Here is a 16516-nt window from a genome sequence, read left to right as displayed (position 1 = left end):
ACATAAGAGAATGTCAACCCAAAAAAGACGGTGTTGTCTCTCCATACTGACTATGCTGGGTGGTTAGTGTGGTAGAACTTGTAACCTCATTGCTTACTAACTAGAACTTCATTTTGCTTTTTTATTTGGACAAAGGAAAGAAATGAAGGCCAGTTTAAAGGAGGAATGAGTCCTAAAGGTATTGGCAAGAGTAGTTATCAAGGCAAACTAAAGATACCTAGTCACTGAACCAGTTCACTGGTTGTGGTTTGTCAATTACAACAGTGGAGAAGTTGTCTCCGTACCTGAAGGCCATGTCTCTTGAAGAGAAGTTCATGAACCACTGCTAAGTTAAACTCAAACAACTCGGTATAAAACCTTGATTAAATCAAAAGCCATCTTATATTAGATGCTACTATATATAAGTAGCAGGTGAAATGAGATTTTTTTAAATATAAAGAAACCTTTACTCTTGAGAGAACTCTTATTACATTTCACTTTTATTCATTGGGAAGCATTTGTTGTCACGAGAGGAGACCTTGAAGAGACACTAAAAACTGAACACGTCTCCCAGGGTTGGAAGAAAGGTTAACAGAAAACTCTTTATGGAACAGATAAAAATGATTAAGTTAATTGGGAAGAAGACAACTTTGTGAATTTTGAAAATATACCTAATTGATGTTACACTTATATTAAGCTTTCTTATTTGTTATTATATAAGTTACATTCTCTTCTTAACTATATGTCAACTAATGTGCTAAAGGATTTAAACAGAATTTTATGTTTGCAAGCAAGAACTTACTTCTTCCATAAGACTTCTATAGCTCTCTGTGGTAACTTGCGTTAGGTGACAGACAAGTCAGTTATTTCTTAAAGTTCTACAAGAAAAGTAGCCCTGGGTAAGCCAGAAGGTACTAGTGGTTCACTATGTTTTTTGTTTCTAAATCCAGTAGATTTAAAAAAAATTAAGTTTATTGATTTTTGAGAAAAAGAGACAGCATGAGTGGAGGAGGGGCAGAAAGAGAAAGAATATCCCATGCAGGCTCCATGCTCCAGCTCAGGGCCCAACGTGGGGCTTGAACCCACAAACTGTGAGATCTTGACCTGAGCCAAAGCCAAGAATAAGATGCTTAACTGACTAAGCCACCCAGGCACCCCAGTACAATGGACTTTTTACTGTTACCAAGCCGTCATATATTTTGTGAGTAAAAAGTCTCTATCTAAAAGGATTTTTTTACTTAAGACTTTTTTTTAACTTTTTATTTTATTAGGATAAGAACACGTAACACGCGATTCACCCTCTGAAGTTTTTAAGTGCACAGTACAATATTGTTCACTGTAGGCACACTTGTACAGCAGATCTCAAGACCATACTCATCTTGCATTAACTGAAACTTTATACCCATTGATTAACACCTACCCATTTCCCTTTTGCCGTGGTCCCTGGCACCCACCATTCTACCATCTGCTTTTAGGAGTTTGACTATTTTAGATCTTTTGTATAAGTGGGATCATCATTACTTACATTACATCATCATTACATTACATCAGTACTTGTTCTTCTGTGACTAGCTTATGGGCCTTTTAGCACTCAAGGTCCATCCATGTTACTGATTGCAGATTTCTTTCTTTTTTAAAGGCTGAATAATATTGCAAATGAAAGTATTTCTAAATCAAAGGTTAAACTGTACAGCAATTATCAGGGGAAAAAAAATGTGTCCACTTAAACTGTATTGACTTCTGTAACAGGGTGTTCTAAATATGGCATCACAAGAGATTGCCCACCCCTGTTAGGCAGATAGATTCAGTTCGCCTCTCTCCAGGGAAGCAGATATCGTGCAAACTAGCATAGCAACATGTGTCATATCTGTTCATTCAGCAATGTACTAATAATTTGGGGGGATAAAAGCACTGCCATATTCATTATAGATATCGACATACAAAGATATATCTCCAATATAAAAAACAATGTGACTTAGAATCAGTTAAATATAGTTGTTCCTTTCATTTTCTTTTTCCAGTGTGTTGATCTGTTAAATAAGAAGGGGGAAGTTACTTCCCAAGTGTAGAAGAGTTTCATTTCACAATTTAGGGGGATAGAAAAGCAAGCACTGATATTGACCTCCCTGGAGAAAGCAAACAGAGGCAGAATGCCGACCGTGGCAGGGGGAGAATGGGAGATGGAGAATACAACCTATGTAGAGGGATTGGGTGGAAGCAGGATTTTGGAAAGCTGTAAATCTAGTGAGAGCAAATCATATTGTCTGCGACAAACCAGAGTACTCAGTTGATTAGAACAAGAGTAGAATTGTCAAAGTGATGCCAGAAAAAGGGGGAAACATTTTTTTTAATTAAGAACCTAGTTGAGTTTGAAGTAGAGAGCAAAAATTTTTCATCTGTCTATGCTGTCAACCCTCCATGCATGTGAAAATATATTTATTATTTTCTGAATTAATTTAATGAGTTCCAGATTGTACAGGATGTCATAATGGAAACAGGATTATACAAGATAATAAGGAGCGGGTTTTTTTTTTTTTTTCTCTCTAAATGAGTTTTACCTAGACTCCCTGTGTCCCACTTTTGATCTTAACTGTGTTTCTTTTACCACATTGAAGGAGGTTACATAAAGGGTAAAATAATAGAAACTTAATCAGGAAACAGGTTTTCTTATTGCTACACTTTATTATATACTCTTGCCATATTCTTTAGCCTCATTCTTGAAAATAATAAAAGATGTATCGTTTTAAAATAAGGACAATTGAAACCACATTGCTTTATAATTGTGCATCTTTTTTCTAAGCCATCCCAAACATCTCACACCCATTGATCTTCAGAAAAAACATGTAGATTATTTAAGGGTTATTGGTGGGGAGTATAAACTTCCTGAACTCTACTTTCTGTAAAATACTAGATAAATATCAATGGCTGGTGAAGTTAATTTTACAGATGAAAAGCAAACACAGAGAGGCAAAATAATTTCTTAGGAACAGATTCTTGTGTCCAAAACCTCAGTCAAATAACTTTTCTGCTAGCGAATAGTACAATATGAACTAGCCTCATTAGTCAGAGCATAGAGTTTTATAGTTGAAATAATTTCTTGGAAGGTATTATCATGGCATATAAAGATATATAGTTATACTGCACACATGACTGATTTTGTTAATGTAATGCTATTTTCTGGTAGACAAATCTCTGCATGTGCTTTGTATAAACTATACCAAAATAATTAGTCTGTTTAAGCAGCCACTCGGGTTCTGAAACATTACGTCCGTGACATTTCTGCCATCCTAAATCGATTTGGAAAAGACTTCCAACTTGGCAACAAATTTATCTTCTGAATTTCCAGATAAATACTTTGGAAAGTTGAATTTACTTCTCTAACATTTACTCATTTCATTTCCTCATCACCGGCCAGATAATCACCATGGCCACAGCTTTGAAGAAAGAATCATCTATGGAGTAGAAAATAGTAGCACGTTCCTGGAATGCAGTCCAAAATCACAGCGAGCTCTGGTCTATTGGCAATTCCAGAGGAGAAATGAAGAGCGAAAAGAAGAGGTATAGGAATGAAATTGACTGGATTATTTCTATCTAACATATACTGTTAAGTGACCCCAACATGGTTGACTTGAGGGTGAAAAAAATGCCGTGAATCTTTATCTTTTTCTTAACCCATCAATAGTTCATTCATTTAACAAGCATTCACTGAAGGCTGATCATATGACAGGCTTTGTGCTAGGAGCTGGAGAAACAAAGGTGAGCTGTTAAGAATTTTGTCCCAGATCCATTTGGGGATATATTTGAGAGTCTTCTTTTTCCATGTAGTTATCGACAAAGAAAGTATGTTATCTGTATTTTTGTACCCAAAAAAAAAAAAATCCTCTACTAATTTTAACTTTTGTTCAGTTAATTCTGTTATCCAAACGTTTTATTTTCTCTATTGGCTTTTTTTTTTTTTTTTTTTTTTTTGTTAACAAATAGCTTCTTGTCAAATTGGTTTCCATATAACACCCAGTGCTCATCCCCACAAGCGCCCTCCTCCACGCCTTGACTTTCTTCTCAAATGAGGAGGGAAGGTTTTGGACCGGGGCTAGGAGATTTAGGATGAAGAGTCTCAGATCCCAGTATGAACTATGCATGTAGCATCAGACAGATCTTCCTCATCACTAGATTCATTTATTCCTGTGTGAAATTAAAGAATCGTACACAGAAAATCTGGATCCTCTGAGCCTTAAAAGCTTTTAAAAAGTATTAAATAAGGCTAATTAACCATAATGTGTAGGTGATTTGTAAATGTATTCTGTGCAGATAATTTTACAAACATAATCTGAATTTAAAGTTTAAAACCCTCCCGTATCTTTTTTGACATTTGAAGCATCATTGAATATGTAATCACATCTACAAATATTGAAGTTGATTTTATACGTTTTTATACACTATCAGGTTAGGCTTTCAGAGATGTCTGTTGTAGACCATATTCAAAATAAAAGTAAGGTTAGGTATATTCAAGAACACATCTTCATATTTATGTCAAACTGAGACTTAGAAAATGGAATAAATAATTATTAAGCATGTACTCCTATGCATTTTTCTGCTAGCTTGACTGCTGATTCTTAAATGTCTTCAAATCTTCTGAGTTCATTCTAATGCTGTGCTGTTTTCTAATACCATGGTTCTGTATTTCCAAGATTTAATGTTAACTTTCTCCTCTATTTATATACCTTCTTTCGAGTTTATAAAATAAAGTGTATCTGTGTCCTTTTATTTTGAATATTTTAAATTATTATAATGAAAAATTCTGTTAAGGCAGTAGACAACCAGTATTTTCCAATGCATCTTAAAAACAATTTATAGAAATTCCTCTTTTTTTCTGATGGGGAAATGCTATCATCTCTCTTCAGCTAGAAATGTTATCAACTTTAAAATGTGCCTTAACACATAATCTAAATTTTTAGTGAGACGTTTCAGAACTTCTATTTCTTTTAAATATGTATATTTTTACTACTGTTTTCTTCTGCCAGATCAGAGTGGATGATCACATCATCAGGACAGAACAAGGCCTTCTACTGCGTAGTCTACAGCGGAAGGATTCGGGCACTTACCTCTGCCATGCCGTGGAACACGGGTTCATGCAAACTCTTCTTAAAGTGACCCTGGAAGTCATCGACACAGAGCATTTGGAAGAGCTTCTTCATAAAGATGATGACGGAGATGGCTCTAAGACCAAAGAAATGTCCAACAGCATGACACCTAGCCAAAAGGTCTGGTACAGAGACTTCATGCAGCTCATCAACCACCCCAACCTGAACACAATGGATGAGTTCTGTGAACAAGTGTGGAAAAGGGACCGAAAACAACGTCGGCAAAGGCCAGGACATGCCCAAGGGAACAGCAACAAATGGAAGCACTTGCAGGAAAATAAGAAAGGTAGAAACAGGCGGACCCACGAATTTGAGAGGGCACCCAGGAGTGTCTGAGCTGCGTTACCTCTAGAAACCTCAAACACATAGAAACTTGCCTAGACAATAACTGGAAAAAAAAATGCAATATACATGAACCTTTTTCATGGCATTATGTGGATGTTTACAATGGTGGGAATTGCAACTGAGTTCCACCAATTATAAATTAAGTCCATGAGTAATTTTCCTAACAGGCTTTCCTCCTAATACCAACACCGAATAGGGGTCAGGTGAACGCAGATGTTCACTTTAGCAGACTTAATGTTTCCTATGAGATTTCATTGTACAGGTTTCGCTTTCTTCTTTGCCTGAGAAATAAAAATGTCATTTGCCATATTGCCATCTAAAGAAGAAAAACTGCATCAGCAAAGCCATTTTATTGAACTAAAAGTTTAAAATAAACTGCATGGATTTATGAAGCTGATGAATATTCCAAAATATAGTTGGATTCAAGGATATTTTTTGTCTACCAGCACTTGTGTTTATATGTACTGGAGGAGTAAAATGAGACTGAATGAAATGGTCTGTGGAAGTATAAAAAACATAAACCATCCATCATCCAGAAGAAAAATGGAATACACTGATCTACTACTGATGTCTTCTTTCAGCTTTGATCTAAAGATGTATTTTATTAAAACTATAATTTAAATGTACCATGACAAATATGCAGTAAAAATTAGCTCTTTTCTAAGCTAGAGTAGGTTTTTGTCTTATACTTACTGTGCTCTATAGTTTTTGTTTTACAAATTCCAATTGTGTGCTGCTTTTTCCCCCGACATTGTGTTTTTAGTTCTGCAAGAGGGATAGCCGATATTGCTCAAGAAACACGTAAACGTCATTAACAGTTGATTCCTAAAGCCTGGACCTAAATTATGCTTTATTTCTCTGAGGAATTCAAACAAATAACACCCCCTTCTTTAAGCATGATCGAAATTAATTTTAACTTGCATAATGTTCTTAGAAAAACCAGAACGTGTAACCAAAAAAAAAAGAGAAGAAACAATTCGATTTGTTCAATGCATTGTGTTGTATCTAATGGATCAATAAGGAGAAAAGGAACTGCATATTCCATGAAAATAATAAGCATTGTTTTAATATAGCTTTAACAGAAAATCTCAGTTCTGGGCTTGAAAACCTGCATGATATTTGAGACATAAAAACTCTCATTATTCCTTTAGGAATTACATATGTGTCACTTAATTTTCTTGAAAAAGAGAGATCAGTAATATTCAGAAGAACATCTTAAAAGCAAATTTCCCAACTCTGTTTATATTTGTATCAGCTGTCTCTTACCTCACCTTGTTTAAAACAATGATCTGTCTTACAGTGATCATTCCGATTCGTTTCATGTTGATGGGAGCAACTTTGATACAAACTGTTTCCCAGGACACAACTCTCACTTAAAACATGTAAAGCTTTTTGTTTCCTGCAACAACTTATAAAATAAGGTAAAAGCTGTCAATAAAGGCCTTGCCTCTTCCCTCGTCCTAACATGATTCCTTGAGAATCATTGACTTTCAGGTGTTTAAGACCTTCCACATTATGGTAGTTTGTTTTGCACTGCACTCGCCTTTCCAGGAATCCTTCCGTAGATTCTTCATCATGCACAAAACTGCAAAGGAAACATCTTCTTGCTAATTAATGAAAGCAGCTTTGAAATTCTAACTCTAGCTGTCTTGGGATTCTAATTAACTCAGCATTAATTTCTCACCTCAGACTACAGTGCATCTTTTTAAAAGAAAAATTCTCAGCTGAAATATTTCACAGATGGAAGCTCATGTTTCAGTTTTAGTGATCTGAATAAACAATTTGTTAATGCCTATTTCAAATGAAAGCCTAAAAATATTCTACATTAAATTTTAGGCTCCATTGATTAATCCAGTGTTACTTTTAGAAATACATTTGTAAACGGTATTTGAATGTTAAATTACTTGAAGGACATATTTCTGTAGAGAAAAATAAATGTTTGAAATACAAATCAAAGAACAAAGAGTGCTCCAAAAATAGGTAATTCTTTTATTTCCATGGAGTATCTTCACTGTGCTAAAATTTGGTGTTGCATTTCCTTCTAAGTTTGCAGCTGAAACACATTTGCAGTAACAGAAGTATCTTATTTCTTAGTAGTCCTCAGCAATAATGGATATAAAGGGATAGAAGGGATGCCTTCCAGTATCCAAATGCATTTTGTAAGCATTATGAAATACCCAGAGAAAGTAAGTTTAGACTTTAATGAAAAAGAAACAAAACAAACCTACTGGCATGTCTTTCTTTATAAACCATCAAGTCTGTTTTCAAAGAAAATTATTGATTTAACTTGCAGGTAGATAACTCTTATTAAAGTCATAGTCTGCCAGTGTGTATTGAGAGGGGACAGTTTGCACGAAAAATAACTAACGTCCCACTTAATTTTAATAGACTTTTGGCATATGCATGTATCATCAGAGTTGAAACTTTGTTAAAAGACTCATGTGACAAGTTATGACAGCTCTCTTAGGATTGGAAAAAAGTACATAGCAGCAGAGAAATTATGGCCCAGTTGAAATCAAATGTAAAATGTAAATGCATGTAAATGCACACTTAATGCAACTTTTATGTATTATTTAGTGATTTTCAATGGTATGTGTTTAATATTTTTGCTACCTACACATTAGGCAAAAGAGGTGTAAATAATTTTGAAAAGAAGAGGAAGGACAGTAAGCTGCAACTTTCTATAGGGATTCCATTTCAGTGTGTTCAACATCATCCTAAAACGCAAGATTTCCCCACACAGACGACAAGGTGGTTTATGTGCTTTTTAAGGGCAGAGAGTGTGTGCCCATTCAATAAGCATGTTTTTTGCCAGGTAGTAAATATGTTCCATATCCGTATTTATCAGTGCATTTCAGATGGGAACTAGAAAACTGGAGAGAAAAATGTAATGAAACTGCTGCTGTAAATTATTCCTTTTAGCATGTATTCAGTTGCTAAATACACATTTCTTCAAAATATTTGAATTCAGATGTCTTTACTTTTCCCTGTAGCATATGGTGTCAAGGAACATAAGTTTAGAAAATGCTGAGAACCAGAGTCAGGTTGCTACATAATCAGCTAGCAGATTTCTCCGTTCTAGTCATCTGTAAACTGAGTTCTATATTTATGGTGATGATGTTCATTTTTATGCCCTTTAAGTTAAATATTGTTATTTTTATGTCATGCCTAAAAGAGGAGATATAGGGATGAAATTCTATAATGTGTCATTATCGTGCTCAGTTTGGTTTCATTCAGGATCAACAAGGATGGTCAACAATTGTTACTGAAATTGCCTATCTTTAAGGTCATAAGCAAGCATTTCATCAATATGAAGTGATTAGTATAACATTTTAAAAGCTTTGTTTTGTGAGTTCATTTTTAAAATACAATTTGCATTCAAACTTAAGTGGAAATTATCCAGTGTGATGTCTTCAACGACAGTCTTAACAAACGGGATTCAACATCATCTTACTGTGTTATAATGTGTTAGATATAAACTAGCCTAATGCCAAAGGCATCGTGCTTTTTATTTTAACGTTGTAATAATTATTCAAATTCATTGTTAATGTTTGCAAAATACATGTTTCCTTAAAAAAAAAAACATTCTTTTTCACAAAGTCTGCAAAAGCCTATTAGTTTATCTGCTTCCTAACATTTTTCTTACACTAATTAGTTAAAGACACATACTTTGTAAAGTTAACGTACTGGGTCACCTGAGTGGCTCAGTTGGTTAAGCGTCCAACTTCAAATCAGGTCACGATCCTGTGGTTCATGAGTTTGAACCCTGCGTTGCAGTCTGTACTGACAACTCAGAGCCTGGAGCCTGCTTCAGATTCTGCATCTTCCTCTCTCTCTACCTCTCTCGCTGTCTCGCTCTCTCTCTCTCCCAAAAATAAACTAACCTAAAAAATAAAGTTAATGTACTAAGAGGACCTATAACGAATGAAGCCACAGAAACGGTATGGCCATTTTCACAGTCAACCCAACCAAAGAAAACGGCTTGGTTTTAATTTCAAACATGCAAGCACACAGACCAAATTGAACCCAACCAAACAAAAAGATGATTTTGAACTTAAAGGAATTAGGCTTCTAGACACTTTCCAGACTCCTGGTTCTAAAGGCATTAAGATGTGAAATTTTTAATTGTCCAATTAAATTATATTGGTAGATCTTTTCTATCTACTATGTACTAGACACTGGTAGGTGATGAGGATAGTATTACAACTTAACTGCACATACTTATTCATACTATCTGGAAGTCTTTCCTGATCCTTCCATCTCTAGATGAAACTAGCCACCTTCTCTGCACCAAATCTGTGCTTTTTGTATACTTTTTATGCCACACCTATCACAAAAGTGTAATTTGTTTGTTTACACCCCCATCCCTTTCAGGACTGTAAGCTACTTGAGGACAGGATTTGTATCTAATTTATCTCTGCCTCCAGTATTCCAGTACCTATCCTGATGGCTGGCATAGAAAAGAAACTCAATAAATCATTGTTGGAAGGAAACAGGTTACAATGTGATAAGTGCCAAATGCTAACTGAAGGTAACAGTGTCTGGGATCACAGAAGAAGGGATTAATTTCAAAAGAGCATGGAGAGCTTCAGAAAATAAGTGACATGCAGTCTGGGAATTGAAATATATGAGAAATTTGCCCAAATGAAACAAAAGAAGTGCAGAAAAAAATGAGAATGGAAGAGAGGTGTGAAAATAAATGCTTTTATTATGGGAAGAGATATTCCAAATTGGAGTATAGGGTTCATGAAGAAAAATAAAATGCCCCCCTACTGTGAGTCAAAATGGTGGATTTGTTTATTTTTTCCCAGACTTTGGTTTATTGCCCTCTCTTTGTACCCCACGTTCTCATCACTGGCACATGATGTCATTCACTCTGCTTCTTTCTACCCCTCCTCCCTTTTGTTCTCCCTCCCTACCTTCCCCTTTAATGTTCACCTCTTTTGTCTTTACTGGGCAGTGTTTCCACAGTATTTTCAAACTAATCTTTCGAGTTCAACCAATTTTGCTTTTGTAGAATTTGGAGTTCCACACATGAGTGCCTGGGAGAAGACAGCTTCCTCACGCTGGTCTAACACAGATCAAATGAAATCTTCCCTTGTATGTCACCTGCCTTCAGCGTAGCCCCATTCACTACCGTGAGACCACTCAGATGCAGGTTCCAACATTGCTTTGGAATTAACAAGGTGGCCCGTAGACAAGACATCGTAGAGGATGGCATTAAAATGTAAAGTCTTTGTTTATTCAATGGATACCCTAAATGAGGGCTGCATGGCTAAACAATGATACAGGTGAGATTAGTGCGCATAGTTGACATGCAAAGACTCCTATGTACAAAGAAAAGAAAAAAAGTGAAAAGAAAAGAAAATGGAGGAGGCCTAGCTACATCTTGAAATTGTCAACTGAACACCACCATTATATTAAACTGTCAAGTCTTTTCTCACATAACAAAAGAAGGTATTTTATTTCTCTTAATCTACACATCATACTTGTAGACACACGGTTTATTTATACAGTACCTAAGCACAAGTTTTCATAAATGTGTTTAAGTCCTTCCAATTTGAGTAGTTTTGAAGTCTCAACTTCATCTCTGTGTAAATCTCACTAAAGCATTAGACCCCAAGTAAATACATCTAGAAAAAAATCCCTGTCATCTGTGTAGCTCAGTTTTTAATGTTTCGATTGTTTTGTTGATGACTAATTCCAGAAAGGCTTACACTGTTTTAGACAAAGTTGTGTGTCTAAAATCAGAGAGCATTTCCATTTCAGAACATTTTTATTGTGTCTCAGTTTGTAGGAGGTTTGGATCCTTGGTTTCAGTAAAAGAATGACACTTTCATTAGTCCTCAAATATTTTTGTTTTTTCTTTCAATGTTTTAAATTGCTGATAAATGTCAACAAATATAGGTCTCTCTATACCATTCCATAAATTTTACTTGAATTTATACACTGACTAAAACTGGTTAAAAAAAATCTTCTGTTTCAAATGTACATGTTACCACCTACCAATTTCAGAAATAGTGCTCATTTTCTTCTTTACATTACTTTTGACCCTAATGGTTGGTTGTTGAAATTAGTTATATTTTATTTGGTTCAGGAAACAGGTTAAATTATTACTTGGTGAATACTAATACAGTATCAGAAATAAAAACTGGCATCCATTTGGAAAAGTGTATTGTCAAAGAGTATATTGAATTCTTAAAGTTATAAGATAATATATATTCAGAAGAGTTTGAGTAAATATCCAAGATTATTATATTTTGACCAAAATAATAGTCTAGTCATTTATTTGAGAAACATGCCATGATTAAGGTTTCTCTTTTATGTTATTGTTAACCACTCTAGAATTTACAAAGCAAACAACAACAAATTCCCTGGATTACAAAATCTCTCATTATTCAAAATGTAGCATACCCTGTTCTCCTCACTGGAGAATGGAATTTAATTTATAATTGTTTCCATACTGGTTTCTTCCTAAACTTCCCTTTGTCATCAGACAAAATTTATTAAAATTTAGTCATATCAAATAGCTCTGTATTCATTACTGAGAAGTAAGTAACATTTTGAACTTGTTTAAAGGAAATGTTTATACATTTTTATAGTTAACTGATTTATAGTAGTACATATTAAATTTGAGTACAGACTATAAAATATTGAATTGTATTATAATTTAATATAATATTTAATGAAATGAATATAAGCAGAAGTATAGAGCATTATAAAGCCTTACTAATGCTACTGCTTGGTGATAGTAATATTACATTTTTTATATCACTTTATAATGTCCAAGGTATTGTAATCTCATTCAATTCTCACTATATGAAGTAGGACTTTATTATCCCAACTTTGTAGGAGAGAAAAATATGAGTGGTTTGTCTTAGATTTAACATTTAGCTAACTTTAAACCTCTGATTACAGGGGTGCCTGTGTGGCTTAGTTGGTTAAGCGTCCGACTGTCGCTTAGGTCATCATCTCGTGGTTCATGGGTTCGAGCCCCGTGTCGTGTTCTGTGCTGACAGCTATAGCTGGGAGCCTGGAGCCTATTTCAGAGTCTGTATCTCCCTCTCTCTGATCTTCCCCTGCTCATGCTGTCTCTTTCTCTCTCTCTCTAGAAATAAATAAAAATATTTAAAAAAAAAGAAAATGTAAACCTCTGATTACAGTCTTATTCCAATTAAAACAGAACCTTTTTATCACTACATTGCATCAAGTAATCTATTAAACTTTTAATGAATTGTCCCTAAAATAAATGTTAGTTTAGATCATCCAAAAACAAAGTACATCCAAGAAAACATTTTTTTTAACGTTTTATTTTTATTTCTGAGAGAGAGAGAGAGAGAGAGAGAGAGGCAGCATGAGCAGGGGAGGGTAGAGAGAGAGGGAGACACAGAATCAGAAGCAGTCTCCAGGCTCTGAGCTAGTTGTCAACACAGAGCACGACGCGGGGCTCGAACCTACGAACCGTGTGATCACGACCTGAGTCGAAGTCCGACGCTTAGCCGACTGAGCCACCCAGGCACCCCCGAAGAAAACATTTATTGACTTGAGTACTTGGTAACATAAGATATTAACATGGAAAATGAAAGAACCAATGAAAAGTTGGCCAAATGTTCAGTTATAAAACACTGGAATTTATGCCTGTAATTCACTTTCTCTAACAAAAAGCCTTCAAAGAAAAAATGCTGATTCTTCATGCATCTTTCTTAAATATTTGAAATGAGACAAAAATGGGAGAATATTCTAATTGATACAAGATGAGCTTTCTTCACATATTTAACTATGTGACCAAAAGAAGAAGGAAGATAACTTTGGAATCACATAGGCATTTATAAAATCTGCTTTTATAAATGAAAAATATTTGTTAGCAATACCTCAATTTTTAAATAACAATTTTAAATAAATACCTTTGTGAGAAACAGTATCCTTACACAATAATTTAACATGTCAAGCATAATATCTCACAAACAAACTTCAAAAATTATTGGCATTTTAATAAAGATACATACCTATGTCAACTTTATAAATACCTGTTCATTGACTGGCTACTTTTTGGTATATAACAGCTGTCAATACATATGTCAGTAAATGCCAGAAGAAATCCTATATAGATTCTCAATTTTCAATAGTGGTAATTATAATCATCCCATGTATATACATATTCAACTTAAATGTATATCATCTTTTAAATAAGTTATGTTTTTATTTGGTGCATATAGCCAGATAATATAATTTAAAATTAATACTGTTACAAATAATTTCCACAATTCTCTTCCACCTTCTACAGTATCTGGCACATCTCTCCTTCCAATTAACAATCCATCTTGCAAAATTCAGTGTCTTCTCCTGTGACCCGGCTAGCATCTTGATTCCACAGTTAATTGACCTATTTCTCCAAGTCACCTTCAGTCATCAACCAGAGACCAGGTAGGTTTTAATGGTACATAGAAATAAAAGTTCAAGGGTAGGTGACCTTAGCTCTGGACAGATAAAAGAAAATAGAGCACAGTTTCACGGAATAAAAATAGGATGTTACTCTAAATATGATTTAAGTCTCAGAAGACGAAGGAGCAAATGGAATATTGGTTGACTTCAGATGGAGGGAACACCTCTTTCATAAGGCAAAAAAATAGGTGGCCTTAGAGGCACACAAACCTGTTTTGAATACCATTTCTATTCCTTTCTTTACTTGGTGAACTTACCTCCTACCCACCGGGCTTCACTTCTATGTAGAATAGATACAACCTCAGTTCTTTCATCTGTCTAGGAAAGATGATAGAAAACTTTTTCAAAGAGGTGAGGAAATAATTAACATTGATATACAACACTACTGATACTGCTGTATATTCACTTTTATTCATTTCTGTCTTAATAATGAAGCGAAAAAAGATGTTCTTTCATGTTTAAAAAACACTCTTGATTATATCTACTGGCACTCTGTCTAGACATTTATCCCTCCACTTGTTGTCTTGGTTTCTATATCTATAATTCCTCTGTTTTTACATTCTAAAGTAGTGATTGTCACCATAACAGTAATTTCCCTCAGTCACATCATTCACTTGAGGACTTTTCTACTCGACTTTTCCCCTAAAAACTCTCAAAAGAAATGCTATGGGACTCCCAATTAAAGATAAAGAACTTATGTGCTTGAATTTTATCCTCTCATAAAACATCATTAATTTAATATGCCAACACATTTATCTTAATTTCCAGCTAGGTCAACTTTGACTTTCTAATTTTTAGAACTACTGTCTGCCATCATCACCCCACAGGATATATCCTAAAAGTGAATTAACCAATTGTTCTGTACCAAATAACCGTGTGTGTGTGTGTGTGTGTGTGTGTGTGTGTGTGTGTGTGTACAACAGACAATTTTCAAAGTTATCTTTTCCAAACTTCCAAGACATTTCTTGGGGCTCCTGGGTTGGCTCAGTCAGTTAAGCATCTGACTTCAGCTTAGAGCATGATCTCATGGCTTGTGAGTTCAAGCCCAGTGTTGGGTTGTGTGCTGGCAGCTCAGAGCCTGGAGCCTGCTTTGGATTCTATGTCTCCCTTTCCCTGCCCTTGCCCTGCTTGCATTCTCTCTCTCTCTTAATATAAATAAACATTAAAAAAATTAGAAAGAGAAGAAGACTCTATGTTATTTCATAAACAGTCTTCAGAAAACAAAATATTTCTTCTCATATCATCTCAAATAAAGTATATTACATTACGTGTGCTTTTATATATGAAAAATCTCAAGATATAGTCTAAGCAATTGCAAGTGTTGATGAAGAACTTTCTAAAATAGGATCAAAGTTAAAAATAGTGTGGAAAGAAAGTACATTTCTTAAAGTAAGATATAATTTAGAGGAAAAAGCTGTAAGAACAGGAATTTATTCATAGTCTCTAAAGAACACATGAAAAAGAGCACTACCATAATTCACACCTAGAAAGATAATAATTTATGCAAAATCACTCCCTTTAAAAAGTAGAGATGAAAAGAGACATGACACCTCAAAACCCTGCCAAACTAAGGATAAACATAAGAAATAAACCATATGTGTTGTGGGAGGCAAATCCACAAAGAAACTCTTAGGCAAAAATAAGACCAAACTATGACATGATCCAGATGTTCCCTAATACGAAGGTCGCAGCAGAATCCGACAGGCTTCAAGGTCTAGTAGGAAAGAAAAAATTTCCAAAAGTGTGAACCCTGATTGGCTTCAATTATTTTGTAATTCTTCTTAAATAATTGCTTTTTGTTTGAAGTATTGTCATCTTTCAGCTATAACTATCTTGGAAATTGATAAAAAGCAGCATAAAGAGATGGAATAATGCAGCTTTGAAGTCAAATTATTCCTTTCATAGGAATTTTAAGAGACCATTTAGGCGGGGTCCCCAGCAAAGGCTACTGTATATATCATACAAGCTGGAAGGAGGAAAAAGAATAAGAACTCTACAAAAGTATTTTATATTGTCCATAACTGAAAAGAGCGTGAAGGTCAAAGTCAATGAGCAGTATATATATTTATGAGAGCCCTTAAAAGAACTTTCAGAGAAAATTGAACTGGGCCTTCTTTTATGCCTTAAGTCTAAATGTGTTGTCTGGGTATCCTCTAGGCTCTGGGTTTCTCAGTCCTGCTATGTTTAAATATCTTTCACGGAATACAACACAATTCACCTTGTACACGATTTTAATTTTTTGGCCACCTGATGACATATTGAACATATGAAGGGATTGGAAGAAAGTGCTTAAAAATTAGAAATTTTGAGAACACAAGAGCAGAAAAACCTCAAATACGGTGAGAGTACGAAGAAAAAGATAATAGTGGCTGGGAGAGACAAGGGAAGAAAGTGCTTTGATCTTCAAAGGAAGGAGAAGCATAAAGGAAAACAGTGATCATCTTTTATTAACAGTGCAAATGCTTGTGTCCTTGTCTTCTTCCTCTTTTCATCCTTCTGGAGAGCCCAACTTTGTGTCCAATTGATCTCTGTTTGTCTTCTCTGGTTTAGTCAACCATGCACTAAGTCCATGCTACTCAAAATATGTGGTTGACTACTGAGAGCAGCAG

General features: G+C 34.9%; 1 protein-coding gene across 1 annotated transcript in view; it reads left to right on the top strand.

The window, feature by feature from the left end:
• SEMA3A (semaphorin 3A) overlaps positions 1-6934 on the top strand; it is a 204203-nt gene extending 197269 nt beyond the window's left edge. The window contains exons 16-17 of the mRNA XM_039219925.1: positions 3395-3537; positions 5001-6934. Of these exons, the coding sequence (XP_039075856.1) occupies positions 3395-3537; positions 5001-5456 (599 nt within the window). The 3' untranslated portion in view covers positions 5457-6934. The remainder of the gene's footprint in view (positions 1-3394; positions 3538-5000) is intronic.
• The last annotated feature ends 9582 nt before the right edge of the window (positions 6935-16516 follow it).

Source organism: Hyaena hyaena, unplaced genomic scaffold (genome assembly GCF_003009895.1).
Source record: "Hyaena hyaena isolate Hyena2069 unplaced genomic scaffold, ASM300989v1 scaffold_847, whole genome shotgun sequence".
Taxonomy (NCBI): Eukaryota; Metazoa; Chordata; class Mammalia; order Carnivora; family Hyaenidae; genus Hyaena; species Hyaena hyaena.
This window is presented reverse-complemented; position numbering and strand designations above follow the sequence as displayed.